The 16,734-nt window shown below is 46.0% G+C and overlaps 1 protein-coding gene across 2 annotated transcripts in view; it reads right to left on the bottom strand.

Annotated features, from left to right (window-relative positions):
- Positions 1-609: 609 nt before the first annotated feature.
- Positions 610-16,734, bottom strand: part of MINDY4B (MINDY family member 4B) — a 50,047-nt gene continuing 33,922 nt past the window's right edge. Inside the window, exons 12-13 of one of the 2 annotated variants that reach the window (XM_051818719.2) lie at positions 16,037-16,226; positions 610-935 (exon numbers count right to left, since the gene is read on the bottom strand). In XM_051818719.2, coding sequence (XP_051674679.2) covers positions 16,084-16,226 — 143 coding nt within the window. In that variant the 3' untranslated portion in view covers positions 610-935; positions 16,037-16,083. Of the gene's footprint in view, positions 936-15,807; positions 16,227-16,734 lie in introns of those variants that run through there. The other variant, XM_051818718.2, reaches the window with a different exon arrangement.

Genomic DNA, 16,734 nt, shown 5'->3' with positions numbered 1-16,734 from the left:
ATTTACATTCCACAAAATTCACCTGTTTAAAATGTACATTTGATATTTTTTAGTATATTTATGAGTTATGCAACTATCACCATAATCTAATTTTGGAACATTTTCATTATCCCCCAAGGAAACTCTGTATCCACTATCAGCCACTCCTACTCTCATCCCCACCTACTCTCTCCTTCCTCCAGCCCTACAGAGTCACTGCTCTACTTTCTGCCTGTATAGATTGGCCTATCCTGGTCATTTTATATAACTGGTTATACAATATCTGGCTGGTTATTATTTTTTTTTTTTCACCTAGCATGATTTCCTATAGTTCCTCTATGTTGTAGTCAATTCCAGTTGATTGGTACATGTATGTCATTCCTTTTATTGCTGAATAACAGTCCGCTGTATAGATATACCACCTTTTGTTTATCCACTTCTCAGTTGATGGGGTATTTGAGTTGTTTCTACTTTAGGCTATCATAAATAATGCCAAATAAATATTTATGGGAAAATGATTTTATAAATTTTAAAAACACATTTATTTATTTCTTTGAAAGAGTTAGAGACAGAGAGAGAGATCTCTGTGCCAGGATGCCAGCCCCATGTGAAAACTTTTGTAAGGATGTGCTTTTGTTTCTCTTAGGTACATCTTTGGCAGTGGCTTATTTGCCACAATTCTTTTCACTGAGAGATTACTGAATTACAGTTCAGTGAGGTGAAAGTAGGGTCAGTAAAGCAAAGTTTATTAAAACACATTCCAAGAGTGAATTGGGCCAGATGAGAGAAGATGGCAGCCCCTTTTCTTCCTGGTTTGGGGCTTTTATCCATCAGCATGAGGGACGTTGGCTGATGATGTGGCTGTGGTGCTCATGGTTAACATTCTTGGTTGACATCTGGGAGTTGCGTATCTTTGGACTCTGCACATGCAGCTTCACATTGTCTGCTAGGATTGCCTGTGGTGGGTGGGAGGGAGCAGAACCACAATGTCAATTATCTTATCATGGTTGCATAATGAAGCAGGGTCATTCCAATGTCAACATGGGTCTCATTGCTCATATACCGTAAACTAGACTTTCCTGGTTTGACTGAGTTCCCATCTTATGAGAACACCTTTACCACAAGTGAACAGGCAAAGTGGGTGGTCTTGGGTGGGTCCCCGTGGTGGAGAGCAGGGTCTCTGGTACCTCCCCCATAGGAGGGTCTTTTGGCTCTTCCCCCAGCCACTCGTGCCTAACTTTCTGCCTGACAGGTACACATATAGGGCTGGAATTTCTGGATAACATAATAGTAACAATTTGAGGAACTGTGAAACTGCCTTCCAAAGTGGCTGCAGCACTTTGTGTTTCCATCAGCAGTGGATGGAGCTCCCTGTTTCTTCCCATCCTCACGGACACTTATCTTGTTGCTTATGGCCACCCAGGCAGGTGTGCAGTGGTAGCTCATAGGGCTTGGATTTGCTGCTCCTTCATGGATGGTCCCCAGATAGACTTGTCCCATCCAGCAGTCACCCCTTCTCACTTGTAGTTCTCAGAATAACTGTAGCATGTGCTGGGAATGCAACATCCTGAGATATACAGGAGGTACTAGAACTAGCCTAGACTTCATTTGCCTCCTAGAAGATGCCAATATCTTGGGGTGCTGAGGAACTGCCTGGGACAGCTCAGGCTCTGCTCCTCTCCCCCTAGACACTTGATTTCCTTCAACACTTCAGTTCAGCAGTGCAGGTTCTCCTGGGAGACAGACATACCCCAGGGTGGGCTGCCTTCAGGGTCTCTCAGCAGCTGTGCAAGCTGGGCACGCATGGTCAGGAGTCTGCCTACCCACAGCAGCCTTACTGAGTCTTAGAGTTCAGCACTCGAAATGGCAGCCACCTTTTGTCCCTTTCTGCCTATCTGTAAAAACTATATCTGCTTCCTGTCTTTAGTGCGTTCTGTTTTATGGGCCTTGAGCAAGTAGTAACACTCTGCAGCCCAGGATGTGGGGGGCAGAAGTGCTTCGACTGCTATGCCCAGTGTTTGGCACAGTGAGCATCTTCTTTGCCACCTTCCGTCAGTGGGAATCCTCCCGTGGGATTGGTGATGGGTGTATCTGTTTGACGACTGATGATGTTGAAAATTTCTTTATGTGCTTATTTAGCCAGTTGAATAGTTCCTTTGGAAAAATGTCTATTCAAATCACTTGCATGTTTTAAAACCGAGTTTTCTTTTTATTATTGAGTTATGACTCCTTTGTGTATTCTGGAACAAATCTCTTATCAGATACATGATTTGTAAGTATTTTCTGAGTCAGTGAATTGTCATCTTGTTGGTATTTCTTGAACCACAAAAGTTTTTAAGTTTAATGTGGTCCAGCTTGTTGTTCTTTTCACTTGGGCCTTTGGTATTGTGTCTGAGATGATTGCCTAACCCCAAATTGCAAAGATTTACTCTTTTTTTAAGATTTATTTTATTTATTTGAAAGAGTTACAGAGAGGGAGCGGCAGAGAGATCTTCCATCCTCTGGTTCATTCCCCAGATGGCCACAACGGCTGGAGCTGGGCCAGTCCAAAGCCAGGAGCCAGGAGCTTCCTCAGGGTCTCCCATGCAGGTGCAGGGACCTGAGGACTTGAGACATCCTCCACTGCTTTCTCAGGCACATTAGCAGGGAGCTGGATTGGAAGTGGAGCAGCCAGGACTAGAACTGGCGACCATATGGGATGCTGGTGCTGCAGGCTGCGGCTTTAACCTGCTGCGCCATAGCGTCAGCCCCAAATATTTACTCTTGTGTTTACTTCTAAGGATTTTATAGTTTCAGTTTTTACTAGTAAGCCTTTCATCCACTTCCAGTATTGGGTGGAAGTGATTGTGTGTAGGACCCACATTCATTCTTTTGTCTGTGACCATCCAGTTGTCCCATCATGATTTGTAACAGATGGTTCTTTCCCCCATCAAATTGACTTGGCCTTTTCTCAACAACATATGGACCATAAATTTTAAGGTTTATTTCTAGGTCCTTAATTTATTCTCTCAATCCACTTGTCCATCCTCAAATGCTCTATTTCAGAAAAATCTTTTTATTAGCTATGATATGCATATATAAAAGAGCATGAACTTTATAATTTTGATGGATTTTTGCAAACACCACTGTGTAGCCAGCACCCAGACATATAAATATGCTATTGTTAGTATCCCACAACATCCCTTACAACCTTCCTTGTCACTCTCACAAAAGATAACCTCTTTCCTAAGTGCCTTTTTTTGAATTACCTGTAAATGGAACCTATAGCATGTGTTATTCCCTGAGTGGCTCCTTTCACTCAATATTGTGTTTGTGAGATTCGTCTATGCAATTCATTCATTCTTACTGCATTTTAGTACTCTATTATGTGAAATTCTAGTTTTTGCTCGTCCATGCTGTTGTTGCTGGTCCTTTGGGTTGTTTCTGGCTCTTGAGAGTTGTGCTACCATACACAGACTTAAACTTCTAATGGGCACAGATGTGTGTTTCAGCCAGGTGCACCCACGTACCCAGGAGTACAAATGCTGAGTCACAGAATACATATACGTTCTGCTTTGGAAGACGCTGTCGGATAGTTTTTCCTTTTTAAAAAATTGTATTTCCGGTATACCAGTTTCATGTAATTCCTATGTACAGATTTAGGAGCATAGTGATGTTTCCCCCCCTCCCCTCCCTACTACCCACTCTCCCGCCCTTCTTCCTCCTCCCTCTCCTATTCCCACTCTCAATTTTTACGAAGATCTATTTTCAGTTGACTTTATACTCATAAGATTAACCCTTCTCTAAATAAAGAATTCAACAAATAGTACGAAGGAAAAAATGCTGTTCCTCAACAGTTTTTTGGAGCGATTACACAAATTTACACTGAAATAAAAATATCTACTTATCAAAAGATGCCATTAGCAGGATCAAAAGTCCACAGAATGCCAGAAGATATTCCAGTACATGTATTTTTATCAGAATAAGCAAAGAACTGTTACAAATGAAATAAAAAAGATGAGATGGTCCAATCACAAGACGGGGCACGTGACCTAAACTCATATTTTCCTAAAGAAGCAAGGCCGCCAAACAAGTGAAATGATGCTCAACTCTGGCTTAGTCGTTAGATAAATGCAGATTAAAGTCACAATGTGATACCATATATATACCTGAAGGGTGACAACACTGCCAAGATGTAGAACAACTAGAAACCCTCATGTGCTCTGTCAGGTAATTTAAATAGGTCTGATGAGTCTTTTAAAGTTTGCTAATGTAGGATCTCAGGATTACAGAACACTCCATCCCCACCAAGAGTTTCAATACAAATATCAAAGTGTTGTATTCCAGTCTAAAATTGTACCCATTTAGAAAATATTTTTAGAAGATTTATTTATTTGAAAGTCAGAGTTATGGAGAGAGAGGAGAGGCAGGGGTGGGGTGGTCTTCCATTCGCTGGTTGACTCCCCAGTTGGCCTCAATGGCCGGAGCTGTGCTGATCTGAAGCCAGGAGCTTCTTCCGGGTCTCCCACGCTGGTGCAGGGGCCCAAGGACTTGGGCCATCTTCTACTGCTTTCCCAGGCCATAGCAGAGAGTTGGATTGGAAGTGGAGCAGCTGGGACTCTTAACCGGTGCCCATGTGGGATGCCAGCACTGCAGGCAGTGGCTTTACCCTCTGCACCACAGCGCCAGCCCAGAAAATATTTTTGAAAGAGAATGATTATTGTCTAAATAAGATCAGAGTTGCCAAACTCAAAAGGCTTCCATAGCCTTGGCAACTCATAACAAGAGCCTAGGGTAATTACTGATGCCATAAACAAGAGTGTCAGTTGTTAAGTCAACAACAGGAGTCACTGTGCACTTACTCCCCATGTAGGATCTCTGTCCTTAATGTGTTGTACAATGTGAATTAATGCTATAACTAGTATTCAAACAGTACTTTACACTTTGTGTTTCTGTGTGAGTGCAAACTGTTGAAATCTTTACTTAATATATACTAAATTGATCTTCTGTATATAAAGATAATTGAAGATGAATCTTGATGTGAATGGAGTGGGACAGGGAGCAGGAAATGGGAGGGTTGTGGGTGGGAGGGAAGTTATAGGGGGAAAAAAGCCACTATAATCCATAAGCTGTACTTTGGAAATTTATATTTATTAAATAAAAGTTAAAAAATAGAAAGAGAATGAAAACAGACAGAGCTCCATCAGCTGGTTCGGTCCCTAAACGCCTGCAATAGCTGAGGATGGGCCAGGTTGCAGCGAGGAGCCAGTAACTCAATCCAAGGTTCCCATGTGGGTGGCAAGGATCCAAGTACATGAGCTCTGACTGCTGTCTCCTGGGGTCTGTGCTGGCAGGAAGCTGGAGTCCGCAGCCAGAGCCAGGCACTGAACCCAGCAGTATCCAAGCTAAATATCCACCCCCCGGGGGTAAGATTTTGATGGGCTAAGGAACTGGGCTGATCTGGTCACCTAGCGACTGGTGAGCATTCCCTTTTCCTGCTCTGTAACATGTCTCAGAAAATGATGAAGTCTTAAGTGACATCCCCAGGCAGTGGCCTTATTTTCCACAGGAAGGGCAAGCAGCCTTAAAGCAGGGAGGTGTGCAAGCCAGTTGGCCCAAGCCTAGACTTCTGTGCGTGGCTTCGGACATCCCCACGGCTCCCACCGGGCTCGCTTCTAGCCCTCTGTCTGTGTGCACCCATGTGATTCTGCCAGCCCGTTCCTGGTCTGGGATGTGGGTCTTGGCTCCTGCAGCGAGGCTCTCACTCGCCTGCTGCCTGCTCTGGGCCTTTCCTTAGCCTCAGCTCCTTCCTGCAGCATCGTCATCGTCATCAGCTGTGGGCGACCCCCAAGTCCTGGGCGCAGGAAGTGAAGGTGAGGCCCACGGTGAAACACCTGCTGGGGTGGGAGGGTGGGCACAGGGGTCACGCAGGCGAAGGGGGTGCTTGCTGGCCTGTGTCACCCTTCGTGTACCGATTGTCCTTGAGGATTGTCTGTTCTGCTCTGTCAGTCGATAGGATTTGGACAGAGCTAAATCTTCTTCCAGTTCAGGGTGCTGTGGCGACAGGACCCTGGACAAATAGAGCATTTCATCTCCCTGGCCTCCGAAGTAGTGCCACCATGGGCACTGGCTCAGTGGGAGCTTCTGCAATGTAGCTGGGGAGAATTGCATTTTCTGGAGAGAATGCTAAGAAGTGAGAAAGAGAGCTTGGGGGGGTTGGTGCCCACCTTGTTAGTAGGAGGGGGTGCTTGCCCTAGAGACAGATTTGCAGAGCAGAGAGACCAAGTCTCAAGGGCAGTGTTGGAATTCCTTTGTCCATCTGCACTGAAAGCTAGGACTGCCAAGTTTCCTACTTGTTTAGGCCATTTTGGGGTTGGGTTTCTGTTACTAAAATAAATGTAACTGATTCTACAGGCAGGGATTGACTTGTATTGGTGGTTTTCTTCTTCTTCTTTTTTTTTTAAGATTTGAAAGGCAGAGTTTACTGTGAGAGGGAGAGACAGACAGACAGACAGACACACACACACACACACACACACACACAAGGAGAGAGAGAGACAGATCTTCCATCTGCTGGTTTACCCCACAAATGGCTGCAATGACCAGAGCTGGGCTGGTCCAAAGCCATGAGTCAGGAGCTTCTTCAGGGTCTCCCACATGGGTGCAGGGACCCAAGGACCTGGGCCATGTTCTACTGCTTTCCCAGGCCATAGCAGAGAGCTGGATGAGACATGGAGCAGCTGGGACTTGAGCCAGCACCGTATGAGATGCTGGCTTCACAGGCAGCTGCTCTACCTGCCACAATGCCGACCCCATATTAGTGGTTTTCAGATGGTTTCTTGCAGGACTTTAAGATCAAGGAGGGTGCCGGAGATAACAGCATAAGATGGAGAGGAGAAAGTGTGGGAAGAACCATGAGCTCCAACGGCAGCTTTGCGTTCGTGTTTTGCATGTTGGGATTCCATGTAAGCTGTCAAGTGAAAACCAGATTTCCTCCTACAAAATTTGCAAAACACTGCGTGAAATAATTGAGGAGTGCGAACAATAGGGAGAAATACCAGAATGTGATTTTTCCTAGAATGATGTTTGTCTAATTTACCTGCCCTGTAATATACTTTAATGGCATTTAATATGTTAAGTACTTTTCTGATGAGGCTGGTAGTGAGGGTAACTAATTTTGATTTGATATATTGTAAAACATTGACCATATTTAGTGACTTTCATAACTCAGTGAACCAGTATTTTACAAATGACAAATTCATGGGAAAGACCCATTTAAAGTTCAAGATTGGGCCGGCGCCATGGCTCACTTGGCTAATCCTCTGCCTGCGGCGCCAGCATCCCATATGGGCACCGGGTTCTAGTCCCGGTTGCTCCTCTTCCAGGCCAGCTCTCTGCTATGGCCTGGGAGGGCAGTGGAGGATGGGCCAGGTGCTTGGGTGCCTGCAACCGCGTGGGAGACCAGGAGAAGACACCTGGCTCCTGGCTTTGGATCGGCATAGCTCTGGCTGTAGCAGCCATTTTGGGGGTGAACTAACGGAAAAAGGAAGACTTTTTTCTCTGTCTCTCTCTCTCACTTGTTCTATCTGTCAAAAAAAAAAAAGTTTAAAACTTAAAAAAAAAAATAAAGTTCAAGATACACCAGGGCATTTTAGTGTGACGTTGATAGGGTTTCATTTTCCACATTGCAACTAACATATTTTTAAAAAGATTCATTTATTTAGTTGAAAGGCAGAGTTACAGAAAGGCAGAGGCAGAGATAAAGATCTTCCATCTGCCGGTTGACTCCCCAGATGGCTGCAATGGCTAGAGCTGGGCCAATCTGGAGCTTCCTCCAGGTCTTCCATGTGGGTGCAGGGGCCATCTTCTACTGCTTTCCCAGGCCATAGCAGAGAGCTGGATCAGAAGTGGAGCAGCCAGGACTCAAACCAGCACCCATATGGGATGCCGGCACTGCAGGCTACAGATTTACCCACTACAGCACAGCGCCGGCCCCAGCAAGTAACTCTTAGGGAATAATGACCACTTGTTGAGTTTTGGTAACAGCATCAAGAACGCCACAATTTAGTAAATTCCTCCTCACTTTCCAACCAAATATCTCTGAGGTCTATTGTTTCTTGATATATTTCAGCCTAAAAAACATCACAACAGATGAAATGCAGAGTCAGATGTGAGCATACTGCTGTTTCATATTAAACTGGCTATTAAATAGTTTTACAGAAATGTAAAATAATGCCACTCTTTACATTCCTTGGAAAATATAGTTGTTTTTCATAAAATGATACCTTATGTTACTATCCAATTTGTTTTGTTACTTTAAATAATTAATACATATTTAAATAACTTCAATTTTAATCTTTTTTTAAAGATTTATTTATTTATTTGAAAGTCAGAGTTACACAGAGAGAGGAGAGACAGAGAGAGAGAGGTCTTCCATCTGCTGATTAACTCCCCAATTGGCCACAATAGCCAGAGCTGTGCTGATCTGAAGCCAGGAGCTTCTTCCAGGTCTCCTGGTGCAGGAGTCCAAGGACTTGAGACGTCCTCTGTTACTTTTCCAGGCACATTAGCAGGGAGCTGGATAAGAAGTGGAGCAGCCAGGACTCAAACTGATGCCCATATGGGATGCTGGTGCTTCAGGCCAGGGTGTTAACCCATTGCATCACAGTGCTGACCCCCAATTTTAATTTCTAGTAGAATAAATATTAATAGATACTACTCATTATATAAGCAAAATTTCTTGGGAACCTTTGAAACTTTTGAATAATATGAAAAGTTCCTTTTTTAAAAAAAATTATTAATTTATTTGGGAGTTAGAGTTACAGACAGAGACAGTGAGATAGAGGTTTTCCATCTGTTCACTTCCTAAATAGCTGTAGTGGCCAGAACTGAGCCAATCTGAAGCCAGGAACCAGGAGCTTCTTCTGGGTCTCCCATGTGCGTTCAGGGGTCCAAACACTTGGGCCATTTTCCACTGCTTTCCCAGACCATAGCAGTGAGCTGGGTCAGAAGTGGAGCAGCCAGAACACAAACCAGTACCCATATAGGATGCTGGCACCACAAGTGGAGGCTTAGCCTACTATGCCAAAGCATTGGCCCCCATAAAAAGTTCTTGAGATGAAAAAGTTTGAGAACAGGGCCAGTGTTGTGGCGTAGCAGGTAAAGCCACCTCCTGTGATGCCAGCATCTCATATAGGCTTGTTCGAGTCCCCGCAGCTCCACTTCTAATCCGTCTCCCTGCTTATGGCCTGGGAAAGCAGCAGATGACAGACCAAGTGTTTGGACCCCTGCACCCATGTGGGAGGCCTAGAAGAAGCTCTTGGCTTCAGCCTAGCCTAGCCCTGGCCATTGCAGCCATTTAGGGGGTGAACCAGCAGATGGAAGATTACTCTTTCTTTCTTTCTTTCTTTCTTTCTTTCTTTCTTTCTTTCTTTCTTTCTTTCTTTCTTTCTTTCTTTCTTTCTTTTTCTTCCTTCCTTCCTTCCTTCCTTCCTTCCTTCCTTCCTTCCTTCCTTTCTTCCTTTCTTCCTTTCTTCCTTTCTTCCTTTCTTCCATCTATCAAGATTTATTTATTTGAAAGACAGAGAGAGGCAGAGACAGAGAGGTTGGTCTTCCATCTACTGGTTCACTCCCCAGGTGGCTGCAACGCGGAACTGTGCTGATCTGAAGCCAGGAGCCAGGAGCTTCTTCTGGGTCTCCCACGTGCGTGCAGAGGCCCAAAGACTTGGGCCATTTTGTACTGCTTTCCCAGGCCATAAGCAGAGAGCTGGATCGGAAGAGGAACAGCTGGGACTTGAACTGGTGCCTATATGGGATGCTGGCGCTTCAGGCCAAGGCTTTAACCTGCTGCACCACAGCATCGGCCCCTACTCTGTTTCTCTATCTAACTGTGCCTTTTAAATAAATAAAATAAATCTTAAAGTTTGAGAACTGATGGTATGTCGGTAGTTGGGTATATAACAGAGAAGCACACAATGGATTAAAGAATTCTAAATCATGTGAGCAAGGTGGGGACCTCGAGGCCTCATTTAGTTGGAGGATGGTGTCAGAAATGGCTTCACTGAAGAGATGGTTTTAAGTCACAGTCTGAGGATCAGCCCTTAAGGCATTCGGATCCGGCTAAAAAACCCACGAGAGTTTCTCAGGCACGCAAAGCCAAGACACTGTGGCAAAAAAAATATGACTAACTAAATGAAAGATCTCTGTGAGTGAGATCCCAGTGGAAAGACGGGCCATCAAAGAAGGAGGTACCTTTCTCTGAAGGGAGGAGATAACTTCCACTTTGATTATGGCCTTGTCTAAATAAAGTCAGAGTTTGTGAACTCAAGAGGCTTCCATAGCCTTGGCAGCTGATGACAAGAGCCTCAGGTGATTACTGACGTCATAAATAAGAGTGTTAATTGTTAAATCAACAAGAGGAGTCACTGTGCACTTGCTCCCCATGTAGGACCTCCATCCTTAATGTGTTGTACTACGAGAATTAACAGTAAAACTACTACTCAAGCAGTATTTTATACTTTGTGTATATGTGTGGGTACAAACTGTTGAAATCTTTACTTAGTGTATACTAAATTGATCTTCTGTATATAAAGATAATTGAAAATGAATCTTGATGAAGAATGGGATGGGAGAGGGAGTGGGAGATGGGATGGTTGTGGGTGGGAGGAAGGTTATGGGGGGAAAAGGCGCTATAATCCAAAAGCTGTACTTCAGAAATTTATATTTATTAAATAAAAGTTTTAAAAAAGTCATGATCTGAGGAAGGCGATGGGGTCAGCATCCTTTGCGGCAGTGGGAACAGCAGGTGCGTGGGGACGGATAAGCCTGGCTTGGATGGTGCACAGTGGTGAGATGGGGGTGGCTTCCTGCTCCCATGCTTAGTAACACAGTCCCAAGTATCACAAGGATTAATATCTTCTGCATCAATTTTATAAATAGGGTAGGTTTTGTGTGTGAGTGAGAGTGAATCGCCCACATTTACTGTGATAATTATATTTGGTAATGAATTGAAAAAAAAAAATCACTCTCATGGCACCACCTTGTGGACAGTAGTGAAAAGAGGTTGATTTTACCGTAAAGATGTTTATTTTAACATGAAGAGACTTAATCCTGGGCTAAAATATCTTTTATGTAGATAATCCCTGATGGTCACTAATAATATTTTTTTGTTTTTACATAAATATGCTTCTTCTGTACATTTATTTTCAGGAGATCAGGGTGAACTTTTTAAAGTTTTACCAAATTATTTGAAAGGCAGAATTACGGAGAGAGAAGAAGAGACAGATGTTTCATTTGCTGGTTCTCTTCCCCAAACAGCTGCAACAGCTGGAGCTGAGACTGGGGCTGGGCCAGGCTGAAGCCCGGAGTCACAGACCCCATGCGGGTCTCCCACATGCGTGGCAGGGACCCACGTACTGAGGCCATCATCTGCAGCCTTCCTGGGTGCATCGGCAGGGAGCCGGATTGAAAGCAGAGGTCATTCAATCCCAGGCGTTCCACTGACGTGGGATGCAGATGTGCCAAGTGTGATGATGCCGGTGCCCAGGGTTGGCATTTTTGAATAGCTATCAAGCCTGATTGAGATGAATTTCTCTTATTTCTTTACTTAAGTTCTGCGTTTACCTAGGATTGCATCCTCTGGAATGGGACTTTTCTGCCCTCATCTGGAGTCTGACTTGCATTTTCTCTTGCTCTTTTGTGTGTGCTGATGTCACCTGATTGTCCCTCACTGTGTCCTTTAGCTAGTCACGCTATCCTGTTCTATTGCTCTGCTTCTCACAGGAGACCCCTGCCAACTGCAAGTCTGGCTTCTGCAGGTGTTGGAAGGTCTCTTTCCATGTGAGACGGATTCCTTTCTTAATTCCCCAAAGTGCAGAGAATATCAGGCTTAACAACTTAATTTCAGCATCCTGGAGTCAGAAGGCAGGAAAACCTAAAATTTCCCTTGCAGCCACGTCTGTGCTGTGGGAATTCCTGCAGACTCTGACAACTTGCAGTTCTCTGCCACTTGCCCGAGTTTCCCAGGCACTGGTCTAGCCCAGGCAGGCGAGGTGAGGCCGGGGAAGCTTTGCCTCCCTCTCCTGGGGCGCCACCTTCTCTCACCCCCAGGATGACTGCTGGGGAACGGCCTGCTCTCACACTGGGCACATGGTCTTCAGACTCGCCTGGATTCCCAGTCACTCCCTCTCTGCCTTCCTTCCAAGCTCAATGGACTCCTCTGGACCCTGACGTGGGAGCTCCTACTCACACCTTAGTACCCTCAGCAGTTTTCTCGCAGACTGTCGTCAGTGACTCCCAGATGTATTTGTTGATCTGGCCCAAACCTCTCTCCTAATTCCTCACCCCCTCCTCTACTGCTCCACTTGAATGCTTCAAGTCCAAAGCCAAACCTGTGATTTCTTCCTCTCTAAACCTGGTGTCCTTCTGGTGTTTCCAGATTCCACAAAGGCACAGCCTTTCATCTGGTTACCAGGCCAGAAGCCATTCTTCATACAAAGTTTTTAGTTACTGATTCAAGAGGTAGAAAGAGAGAGAGATAAATTCCATCCACTGCTTCACACACCACATACCGGCAATGTCTGGGGGCTGGAGCCAGGAGCTAGGGACTCTGTTCAGGTCTCTGATGTGGGGGGCAGAAACCCAGCTACTTGAACCACCCCTGCTGCCTCCAAGAATCGGCCTTGCCAGGGCAGGAAGCTGGGTCAGGAGGTAGAGGTGGGTATTGAACCCAGGCACTCTGACATGGGACATGGCTGTCTCAACTAGCTCTTAACCACGAGGCCACATGGCCATCACCCTAGAAGTCCTCCTTCTCCCTTCCTGTGTGCTCAGTCTCCGCTTTCTCTGTTTTGCCTGCTGAATGTTGCCCTCCAGCGAGCCACTTCTACTATCTGCTTTAATTGCCACTGTGTTCTGAGCATCACTTACTGACCTCCCTGGCATAGACACCTCCCTAGTCTCTGCAAGCACTGTGGCTCTCTCCAATCTGTTTTCCACTCTGAGGCATTTTGATTTTCAAATTCACACTGTCCCCTGCCCATCCCCTTCCTCTCCAGCCTGTCTCCATGACTCCTGCCTTGCTCTCTCTGCTCTGCCCGCACATTCAGCACAGCGCTTGGCACCTGCTCTGTGTCCCTGTCCTCCTCGTCTGAACTCCTTCCCTGGAGACCCCTTTGCCTCACCTCCCAGTCCTTCTCTCCAAACACCTATCTCAGCCTGCAAGCTTGTATTGATTGAAGCAGATGTTTGATGAATGCTGTCTCCCCAGAAGGCACTGGGTCCCGTGGGGGATGGGAGGGAGGTGTGCTTTTGCTGACGAGTTTGCCCACTGCCCAGCACCGTCCCTGAGCACATGGGGGATGTTAACAAACATCGAGTGGGTGAGTGAGTGACGCCGTTTCTGAGGCTCTCGCCAGGCAGTCACAATGGCCACCAGTATGTATGTATCTTTAGTTAGTGTACTTGCTTACGCGTGAGTTCACGGCCAGGTGTGACTGAGGGTGGCACAGGCTCTGCGTGGTGCCAAGTCAATGCCAGCCCGTTGCCCTTCAGTTATTTCTGCAGCTCCAGGTCCGCCTGCCCCTGGCCCCGCCCTTCCTGGTCCGGTGGCCTGAATGGAGTGAGCCCATACTTGAGCTCATAATCCCTGCGGCTTCCCTGAGAATGAACACCAGTTGGGGGGGGACACACCGATCCAAGCTGATAGTACAGGAGGACATTCTTCACCAGCCTCTCAGAGGCCCTGTCTTGGTAAAATGTGGGAAGCTCTTCTTAAAAATGAACGTCCCGATCTTCCAGCAGATGGCCGGGTCTTTATGTCTGAGAAGCTGAAAGGACTATTACAGTCGCTTTTTCATAAAACACAGGAAGGTCAAAGGTGAACTGAGAGCCCCAGGAAATTTCTAGCTAGTTTTAAATCTCATGACTCAATCTTAAGAAAAAGACTCAAGGATTACTAGGTGCTGTAAGATAAAATAAAGACCTGTTTTCATTGACACTGACACACAAAGTGATGAATACATTTCTACATCAAAATTATAAATTTGCATGTAAATCATAGGTACTGAATCTTTTCTTTGTTATTTTATTTATTTCTAGACTTGTTCCAGAAACAACACCGATGACAATAACAAACACGTATCGCAAACTAATATAAGTTATTAAAAAGATTAACCTTCCAAAGGAGAAAAAGTTCAGGACAGAAAATGAATATTGGAATAAGACCAATTAAAAAATACGTTTTGGGGCTGACATTTGTAGTACAGCAGATAAACCTGCTGCCTGCGATGCAGGCACTGGTTTGAGTCCTGGCTCCTCTGCTTCCAGAACAGCCTCCTGCGAATGAGCCTGGGAAAGCAGCAGAAGATGGCCCACGTGCCTGGGTCCCTGCTACCCGCGTTCTAGTCTCCTGGCTTCTGCTTGACCCAGCCCTGGCCATTGTGGCCATGTGGGAATTAAACCAGCAGGTGGATGATCTCTGTCTCTTCCTTTTTCTCTGTTACTCTGCCTCTCAAATAAATAAGCAAAAAGAATGTTTTAATGCCTTTTGCAAAGACCCATGCAGTGCCAGGCACTTGCTGCTGGAGGTTTACCTAATAGTCACCCAGCTCCTCCACTCTCCAGAGCCCTGCTTTGGGTCCAGTAACAAGGGGTGCTGTGCGCAGCCCTCCAAGAGGAGCTGAGACTGCTCCTGGGCCCCTCGCAAGCCCTCCCAGCAGGAAGGAAAGTCCTGTCGCTTGAGACTTTCCCGGAGCTCTGAGTTGCCACTGAGCGCTTGCTCATCGATGCATTTAGTGTGGTTTCTAATTTGGCTCTAGGCTCTCCGGTGGTCAACATTAAAAGAATCATTTAGTAAGAAGCCACTCAGGGTTCACCTAACAAAAACAGCCTGGCACCTCAGACAGAGCACGTATGACTAAGAATAAGGCCAGGGTCTATAGGGATCCACTCGTTTGTCTGATGCATTTAAAATCCCAGATGAAAACACCAGTGATAAAGACACCATATTCAGCAATCCAAGCCAAATTGGCTTTTTCTTTTGACATAATTGATTATTCACCTTGAAGTTTCATTTTCTACATGCTCCTGAAGTTCAAATGTTGCTCTTTGGGCCAAATGAAAATGCATTTAATAAATTAATTTGGACAACGAGTGAAGAAAAGTTGTTCTTTGGAAGCTGGCCTTGGTTTGCAAATATAGAGAGACCTCAGGCTGTGAGCCGGCAGCCCAGTGGGATGGGTGGGAAAAATGCCTTGATGGATCCCATGGGCTTATTTTAGAAAGAATATGTGTCTGCTCTGTGCGTCTCTTCCAAAAAAAAAAAAAAAAAAATGCAGACATTTCACAGGCCCAGGAAAGATCATATTCTAAAAACGATTGTTTTCCCCTTTGAACAGTGACCTAAGAGATTTCATTTTTAGATGTAATTTTATTTTGTGTGGGACTCGGACTTCTTTTTTGGTCTGCTTGTGTATTTATAGCTGGCTAATGAAGAGAAGAAACAAACACAGCACTGCTAGAAAGACTGTCCCCTGCCCACTTGCCTTGTCTCTCAATCCCACACATCCGCTGTCCTGGCTGCCAGCCTGCCAGGAATAGCCCCTGCTTCGGGCCCGAGGAAGCCCGATTGCTATCTGAATGATGTGAGCTTGCTCACGTGGGCAAGAGAGAGGTGCTCTTGCGCAGGCATGCTTTCCGCAGCAGTAAGTCTTGTCCTAACTAAAATCTGAGGGTGCAGGACCCACGACGTCATCGCCAAGTCAGAGCCAGCTGCCTGCTGCCTGCTGCCGGAATCCTGGTGGAGGATCACAGCAAGAGAAGAACAATTTGCAAATAACAGGGAGGAGAATCTGTTTTTCTTTCTGAATTTACACAAAGCCATCAGTCCAGGTGACCACAGAGGAGGCCATGCTGTCTGGGGCATTCGGGCCAATATTTCTCCTACAGCACTGGTAGCACCTGCAGAGGGCTTGATGGGAAATGAAAGTGGAAAAACCACGGAGAGTGTTTTCTGGTGGGCTCATGCGTGAGGACCGTGGAAACGAAGTGGTCCCCATTCTCCCACCAGGCTTTCGCGTACCTGCAGGACTGCCACCTCCCATTTCGTTGCTCAGCTTCGTTTTCTCTTTAGATAAAAGGAGCAGCCCCATTCCAGTGGACGGTGGCCTCTCTCCATTTGGTTCTGATCACCATCTCCACTGGAGAAAACCGTCTTCCTGTTCTGTGTTGATCTTCACATTGGTCGCTTTCCCAGGGATGGGAGTGAGTGTCTGGGGAAGGAACACAGGCTCTGAGACCAAGCCTAGCATGGTGTTGCAGAGTAACACGAGTGAAGAGGCCAGAGAGGAGGCAGGTGCTTCACTTCGGGCTTAAGACACCTCTCGAGACGCCCTCATCCCATTGAGGAGCACTCGGGCTGGAGTCCAGCTCCACCCTGGTTCCAGCTTCCTGTGTTGTGCACGCTGGGGAGCAGCAGGGGATGGCTCAAGTCCTTGTGTCTCTGCCACCCACAGGGGGTTCAGTTCCGGCTTTGGCCCCGGTTGTTAATGGGCATTAGGGGAGTCAACTAGTCGATGGGAGCTCGCTCTGTCTTTGCCTCTCACAAAATAAATTTTTGTTAAAGGAGAGAAGGGTGGATAGATGGGAGATGGCCTCAGTAAACTGTGCTCTAAGAGCTGGTTAAGCAGAGCGGACTCCAGCAGATTGCATGTTGAAGAGTCCCATAAAAATCAATCAGTGTAACCTGCGCTGTTGAGTATTCTGGGATATGAATGTTGC

The sequence above is a fragment of the Oryctolagus cuniculus genome, chromosome 4 (genome assembly GCF_964237555.1).
Source record: "Oryctolagus cuniculus chromosome 4, mOryCun1.1, whole genome shotgun sequence".
NCBI classification, from domain to species: Eukaryota; Metazoa; Chordata; class Mammalia; order Lagomorpha; family Leporidae; genus Oryctolagus; species Oryctolagus cuniculus.
This window is presented reverse-complemented; position numbering and strand designations above follow the sequence as displayed.